We start from the raw sequence: 8,275 nt of genomic DNA on the forward strand, positions 1-8,275 counted from the left end.
AGAACATGGAAACGATGCGCCTCTTGTACGGGTCCTTGTCAAACATAACGTGTTTTATTTTGCCTGTGGGCTTGGTGAGCAAAACATCATTCTCACAAATTGACACTAACATTTGTAGCGACCAGTATTTCCACCGGTTGTGGTCGCCGTGGTTGCTCTTCCCGTGCGCATTTGTAATATTATAAATCCAACGTCTAACTCAAGATCTAATTGCAGGCATCGTACGTAGATGCGGTATCAGGGTAAGGGGCTGTTTCTTGAACTGACATATTGACTGACTGTCGTAGTTTACATTCGTGATACACGGAATACTAGCGACACGCATGCGCCGCGAGCTGTACAACACAGCCCACCACACTGAAGAGACTTCCACTGGGAATGTGTCCTTCCTCTTGCTTTTGCACCAGCTTCATCGGAGGTGTAACTTGATAATAAAGGTCCTTCTTCTCTTTACCATAGAAAATACTAGACCGATGATTTAAATCTAGATAGAGAATTCATATCTTCTCGGTTGGTAAGAGTAGACACTGCACGAGATCCCCTTTCCTGCTATCCATGAGCCCAGTTGAATGAGTCGAAGGTGGTGCATACTGAGGCTGTGTAAGATTTCGGGACCTTGTGGTCGTCGTGCTTACTCTTCCCGTGCGTGTTCATAATTACGAATCCAACGTCTAATTCAAGATCTGATCGCAGGCGTCATACGGAGATGTAACATCAATGTAAGGGCTGTTTCTTGAACAGACCATATTGACTGACTGTCTCGTAGTTTACAGGTCGCGATACACGGAATACTAGCGACACGCATGCACCGCGAGCTGTACAACACAGCCCACCACACTGAAGAAACTTCCACCGGGAACTTGTCCCTTCCTCTTGTTTTTGCGCCAGCTTCGTTAGAGATGCAACCTGTCTAATGGTAGAGGTCCGTCTTTTCTTGAGTATCCTAGAGAATACTTGATCAATGATTTTTAGATAGAGAAATCGTATCTTCTCGGTTGGTAAGAGAGGATACTGCGAGTAATAATCTTTCCCACAACACACGAGCTCACTAAGCTGTTTGCATTAAACAAAAAACTACCCACTTTGCAAGTAATCTATCAGAACGTACAATCCATGGAGAATAATTCGGGCAAATTCGAAGAACGCAGCTTCATCAACGCAACCTCAAATAAAAGCGAAATGAAGATGAGGAAGCATACAATTGGCTTTGTATGACATTTTGAATGGTGACCTTCAACAAACAAAACCAGTATTAGCCTCTGAGCAGCACATATGGTCACACCGCTGGGTCGAACTGCTGGGTAGCCATTGATGCATCTGTTAAGCCCAGAAGTAGGCTCCAGACAACAAGGATACATCTATCTGATATCTGCTTTCGTCTGGATTCACTATTCACTGGGGGTGTGTTGAGAGCAAAAATTGAACGCTGGAAGGAGGCGAAGGAGGGAAGGAATCAATTACCTAGGATAGTGCACCATAAGGAGCTCGGATCCCTAGAAGCACTGTAGAGGAATTAATGAAACACGTCAATTGAATTATAGGTATTGCTACACATTGATGCAAAATGAGACATGATGAAAACAAATAAAACCCTCCTGGGCTTGCTGCAGCACTCACCATTCGTTACTCCCTACATCCAACCCAGTACATTCCTTTTCTGCCTGCTCCAGTGGGTACATGTGACATGTCCCTGACAGAGAGACATTCAGGCGATGCTCTTGCCAGAGTCCTTGTAACATGGTAATATGCTAGAGCAGCTACCTGACCCCAAAAGACAATGCTACTCATGCAGTCATGTAGGATAGTCAGATTGGAGGGCCGGTGTGACAATCATACCAGTGCTAGGCGTATATGAGTGTCATAGGCATATTTTGCCTTGTCCAGAGGAAAAGAGTAAGGCACTAGTCACCAGTGCTATTCAGCTCCCAAGCTATCCACTTTGGAACCACTTTTCTCCCATAGCACACTACTCGGTCTGACACCTAGGTATTCTGTCCTCCCATGTCCTGCCTATGTCCACCTACCTCCGCTGGTGTGTTATTTTTCCTTAAATGTTGCTACTCATCAGTCACAGGTCTTATTACATGTGTCCTTGTGTTCTGCAGTGCTGCATGTTTTATTACCTGTCACTACATCATGCCCTCGCCAGTGTTGCTACTATACTCGCCTACACAATCCCAAACCCCTACACAGTATGATAAAATGACCTGTCCTACATACAGTACAGTACTTCCCTTCCCCAGATCTTTACTGGTGTAGGAGTCACTTTAGTTGCTATATCCTAGTTTTAGTGCAATTGATTCCGCTCTTGCCAAACTCTTTGATTGTGTGTCACTTGACTTGCTTCAGATGTCAGGATCGCTATTGGTAGTTGAGCTATAATCTAGTCGTTATCGGGCATTCCACTTGCACTGTCTTACCTTACTCCTCATTTTCGCTCCCTTTGATTTCTTCTCGCTGTTGCTAGTCAGACGTTGCATAGCACTATTGCATAAAACAACTTGCATAGCACCTCTCACTTATATGCACATTTCTCTTGTCAGAACCTGCTAGTCAAATGAAGCTGATCGCTATAGTGCTACTCATCGTTCTTTTTTTTGGTCTTAGGTCACTATAGGTTATTAGTCCTTCGTGCTATCGCTCCCCTTGCATATTAGTAGGGAGTTGCTTCATTAGCAGTCCTCTTGGGTCGAATACTACACTCGCACCTATTTGGATAAGTAGCGCTAGTTTCTAGCAAGCCTAGTCGCTATTTCTCTTTCACACTGGGATGCACCAACTGCACGATTAGATGCGATGGGATACATTCTGGAAGCTGTAGAAACAAGAGTTGGACACACAGATGCAGAGGCAAACAGCCTTGTGTCTTGGGCATCTATAGAAACGAGGTATGTTGATGCAGTAAAGAAGCATAAAACACACAATACATGCACCTATGCAACTTAGACCAAGACACAAGAGGTGTGTGTTTGCAAAATCCCGAACACAGAGCTCAACTTTAGATAAGCAAAAAAACCTTAATACATAGCCACATGAAGTTACAAGCCACACATTTTGAGTTCCTCGCCAGCGGTCTCAAATCATTGTAAAATCGTCTGGTGAGTACTTTAAAGGGGGTGTTTTTACTACTGTAGAATAGATCTAGATAGTTATTCTAATGAAATACAAGCATGTAGAGACAGTACCTGCTAAATGTCAGATCTTGGATGTGATTTTTGAGAACATGTGACTAATAATTAATATCGATATGATGTGTCAATATTGATTTGACACATCTTGTCAATGACTTGCATCTCTCTCTCCTTAAACCTCATTCATTATGTATTCTACAACTCATAAATCTACACATTATGACTCATGGTTTGCTTCTAGTAATAATGACAACAACACTGCATACATCATGGACTTTGAGGACGATTCCTATCAAATGACGCATTTTGGATCAAGTTGTCATTCGCATTATTCTAATACATCATCTGGACATTCGCAGACACCGATTATAGACTTTCAAGTACCATCACACATGTGTTGAAGTCCAAATGATCTGAAGAGAAAGAGAGTGAGGAAGCTGAAGGATCCAACATGATAGGTACAAGTGGGAGAGAGAGGTCCAAGCGCATGAGCCAGACAGGCCAATAGGCTGCGCCCAAATGACATTGGCTTGTGCCCTGCAATATACATATGTCAGAAAACTTCACCTTTGCATTCCTTACTTACCTTGCTATAAAACCAAGCACCCATCAGATGTGCACATATCAGTTCTAGTTGAAACTGAGATGTGAGTACTTGGAAACATGTATGTCAGCATTAGCTGACCAAAACCATAGTGTACCTTTGTGTTCTAGGTACTATGCATGTTAATATGAGTTCTAGTTGAAACTGAGATTGTACCTTTGTGTTCTAGCTCCCTCTCCCATTGTTCACTTGCCTGTTCTCACAACAGAAATCAGCAAGGAGAATGTGCCTCTGTTAGTTTCTTGTGGATCCAAATGTGCTGGAGCACAAGCTGGTCCATCCTGTCCATCAAAGAAGGCCTGAACAACCATTGGAACTACTGTTTCTGTACTCAGTGCTTGATTTCTTACTTTATGAACCTATTCCAGTCGCCTATGTACTTGTCTTCATCCATTATATCACTGCAGCTGTCTGTTTTGCTTTGTGATAGTTGAATTGATCCATTTTAACTTGTCATTTTGTGATGAACAACTACCTAATATAGCTAAATTACATGATCGGTCACACTGTCATCACACTGTCATGGTAGGTGTAGGGGGTACCCAAGTTATGACAGGTTAGTGTCTTGAACTACTTGATCCCACACCTCTTGCCAAGACACTTACAATCCTTCCAAAGTCCACCCCAACGCCATCAAGCTCCAGTAAAATGTCAAAGCTTGTTCCAATCACTACATTACTGTGAGAGTTCAAAGGCCATAAAGGATGCATAAGGGCAATCACAGTTTCTCTGGTAAATGATGGATGACCGATCATTACTAGCTTGAACAATAGGGCACTTTGTCTGTGGAACTTGAAGGCAGGCATTGTGTTGAAGAAGATGGAAGGCCATCCAGTCCTAGGATAAGTACTAGTAGGGTAGAGGAGTGAAAGTTTTGGAACAAAAAGCTGGATTTCATGATAGCGTTCACCACACTTGATCTCACACCTAAGTGACATCAAACATTATTATTAGTAATGATGTCAGGTACCTGACCTTGTTACTAAGTAGTAAGCCCTACACTATGGGGTCCACAATATTTAAGACAGGTTTGAATGTCATGCAAAATGTTAAAATAATACTTAATATTTAGGTTGTTGTCTAGGTGCATGTAAAATTTCAAATGTTAAAGAGATCTTGCATGACAATAGAAATATAAAGTATCAGTGAACATTTTGTTACTGTCTGAACGTCAATGATAATAAGAAATATAAATATATCTTTAATGCTGGCCTATACTTTGAAATGAAACTTCACATTTAAGACTCAAAAAAACTTCAACAATTGCATGTGACTGAATGTCTGCTCATACACAAAATTCAGACCACTACTTAGATGGGTGTTTAAATTTAAAATACCTCCTGATAATAAAACATGAAGCTAAAACATCAAGTTTGTCTCCAGACAAAATTAATTGCCTGACAATCACCCACTCACCACCCACTCATGAGTAGATAATCTCCCATTTAAAGAAAACTCATATTCCACATTCTAACAGTACAGTATTTACATATTGTAAGGATGGAGCGTTTGATGCCACAAAATCAATTTGTGTTGACACCATGGTATAGTAATCATACAAGGTCATCTAATTGTCTGTGAAGGCTGAGAGGAAATCAGAGATGTACAACAAACAACAAAAAGATAGCTTACCACTTGCTTTCATAGCAAGAAAATTAGAACATGCTGCATTGAGGTTCTTCTTGAATTTCTTTGTTGCCCCATTGAACTTGAGTCCATGTTTCCAATGCATGTTGTTCACTGGCCCATTATTGTCAGATGAATTGTGGTGTCAAGAAACACCTTGATGAATGTTTTCAAGGTGTATCTGAAACCAGGCTTCACATCAAGCAGACCAGAACCCCACATCCAGTCCTGACCCAGCTCAGGCCTGAGGCCTTGGCCACCAAGACAATTTTTCAATGCATCTGTTATCTAATGATTCAAATATGAGCATGCTGCGGGTCAATATGAATAGGGAAACTTACTCGTGTACACATAATACATCCTGCAAATGAAATCAACCTCCTCTTCCAACCAATCATCATCAAAGTGAGTCTTGCCATTGAGAGACAACATTTGTCTGAATGGGACAGCATCCTGTGAAATGCCAATCAGGGCCAAGGGGAGGACATCAAAGCCAAGGCTATGTAACACTAGCTGCCATAAGATCCCGCTGTGAAGAAGAGTGGCTTGTGCACAATCCTCCTTCATGAACTCATGGTGATACTGCTCATATGTGATATAATCTGCATAAACTGCCTTGAAGGGGGGCGGAAGTATCCGAGCGAGTATGTATGAAGTTCACTGAGTGGGCGCTGAGTGCAAGGAGAAACTGCCATGGGCTGCAGTGTCTTGAATGGAATGCCTTTTTTCAGGAGTTTGAGGGCAATGGTCAAGATGTCAGACCCCCAGTCACAGTGGAGGCACATCACAGCTGTAGCAGTGTTGGGGACCACAAGTTTCCAGGGAACAAGACTTCTTGATTGACTTGGCTGGATGACATAGAGTCACTCCTGGCTGGGGATATTGAGATAAGAAACTTGAATGAATGCATTCAAAGCCAACAAGGGAGTCCCAGGCACCAGGTCCCAGTGATCAGACAGGATCTCAGACAACTGAGATGTGGGCAGGGTGGCAAGGTAACCTATGAAGCATGTAATGACATGCTTTTGCACATCTGAAATCAAGTCGACATCCTTGCCTGAGTCCCTGACAATGTTGCAAATGTGGCTGAACTTCTGCTTCTTGACCCAACTTTTGAAAGTGGCAGATCCACCAATGGATCTAGTAGTCGATGCTGACAGATGGAAGCCAAGGTGAAACTGTAAGTGAGTGACAAAGCATTCCACACCCTCAGTATAATTGGACAAGGGTGCAACCTCATGACATCCAAATTAGTTGCGAATGTCCTGCAGGAAGCCGGACAATGATGGAGGCACAGTGGGTGGTGGCAGCAGAGGATCAGGGATGGGGTCTGAGAAATTGAAGTTGTCTTCTTCCCAGTCACTGTTGGGGGTGCTGGTGGGATCTAACTGATCATACAAGTCCCACTCATTTCTGAATGAGTCAAACCATCTGGTGGAGTTACTGTAGTTCCCCCAGGTCATCAGTACCTTGGCCTTGGTGAGGCAGATGCATAGCAAAAAGCCTCCAAACTCATCTTGAGGTTGCCATTCAAATACCATGACCATACTGGACTTTCCAGGAAGATTATGGCTCTTCACTGCTTGTTCCTGACTCTCATGTGATTGATGTTGAGCTGGGGATTCCTTCTTCTGCTTCTTCTGATTTTCCTCAAGGTGCTGTGCAAAGAAGGCCTTCCAGTCTTCTCCTGATTTTTGGCCACTGAGTTTTTGAGGGACTGGAAAGTGAGAGTCCACTTGAGGAGCTTCAGGTGCAGGGCCCCATCCAAGGGCAGTCTGAGTTGCATTGTCACCCCATCCAAGGGCACTCTGGGTCTCAGTTTCACCATCCCACTTACCCCAGATGCCATCATCCTGACCCCAGGCACTGTTACTTGGGCACTGCGCCTCAATTGCATGGGAAACAGCTTCTTGAGATGGGTTATAATGACACAAATTCACATGGAAGTTTTGTTGGCAGTGAACCCAGATTGGGATTTTGAAGTGTTTGAACATGGGTAGTTGTAGTTCCCAAGGGCAGTGAACAGAGGATATGAAGACGCCTGTGTGTGGAACCTTAGTTGACAGATCTCTGACAAATGAACACGACAATTCATGAACCCATTCAGCTGGTATGGGGCATCTGGGGTCATTGATGAGGAGAGCCATCCACAGACAATTTGATCTGCGATATTGACAAGTCATGATGTGCCATGAGCACACAGCAGTGATTACTAGACATGTGTCAGTTGTGATGAGATTGAAGAAATGGTTTGCATACATAGAAATGCATTGCAAGATCTCATTGCAACTTTCTTAGCTGTCATATCCTGTATGCCAGACATAGATCCCATCATATTCCCACGCTTTCCTGACCTATTTCCGGACCCCATATCTGACTCATTCCTGGATCCCCTATCCTGTCCACCCTACACACATTCTGTCCAGCAAGACATCCGGACTTACCTCCTCTCGGATTCTGGACTACATTCACCACCTCACATATCTCAGTCCTGTTTCTGCCCTGCCTTCCAGATCCCCAGATCTCCGGACCTCCGGATATTAACTGTACTATCTCCGGACCTATTCCCACCCTCTGTCCGAGATCCTGCGCCTATCCCCATTTAGGCATCTCCGCCTTTCTGGTTCTCAGTTATCTCTGTTTCCGTCTTGCTGATTGATCCTTGTACTAGTTTCATCTCCGAGTTCATTTACTTATGTTCCGTCTTACTTACCAATGTGTTTCCACATGCTCGTACATAGCCTTACTCCTTTGCTTACTGATCCTCTCAGATAGCCTCTAGTATATAACCCCTGTACAACTACAGTAGAGTCCTCAGTCTGAATATCATCTTAGATCCTGTTCTACTTGCCAATCATCTTCTGGACTTCAGTCCATCTGAGTCTTGTCCTTTTCCATAAGGCCTAGGGAAGGA

The 8,275-nt window shown here is 43.4% G+C and overlaps 2 protein-coding genes across 2 annotated transcripts; both read right to left on the bottom strand.

The window, feature by feature from the left end:
- Positions 1 to 242: 242 nt before the first annotated feature.
- BJ212DRAFT_1593046 (uncharacterized protein) lies at positions 243 to 1,739 on the bottom strand (the record flags this gene model as incomplete). The annotated part of the gene is made up of 8 exons (XM_041342534.1): positions 243 to 484; positions 636 to 683; positions 744 to 943; positions 1,083 to 1,094; positions 1,200 to 1,231; positions 1,283 to 1,317; positions 1,462 to 1,502; positions 1,618 to 1,739. The coding sequence occupies 8 exons, from the start codon at positions 1,737 to 1,739 to the stop codon at positions 312 to 314; spliced, it is 663 nt and encodes a 220-aa protein (XP_041184852.1). The 3' UTR covers positions 243 to 311.
- A 3,940-nt stretch (positions 1,740 to 5,679) lies between these two features.
- Positions 5,680 to 5,991, bottom strand: BJ212DRAFT_1293720 (uncharacterized protein; the record flags this gene model as incomplete). Its single annotated transcript, XM_041332175.1, has 1 exon — positions 5,680 to 5,991. A coding segment is annotated over one exon (312 nt), but the record flags the coding sequence as incomplete, so codon positions are not given.
- Between the last annotated feature and the right edge of the window lie 2,284 nt (positions 5,992 to 8,275).

This window comes from Suillus subaureus, assembly GCF_016647635.1.
Source record: "Suillus subaureus strain MN1 chromosome Unknown BJ212scaffold_561, whole genome shotgun sequence".
Taxonomy (NCBI): domain Eukaryota; kingdom Fungi; phylum Basidiomycota; class Agaricomycetes; order Boletales; family Suillaceae; genus Suillus; species Suillus subaureus.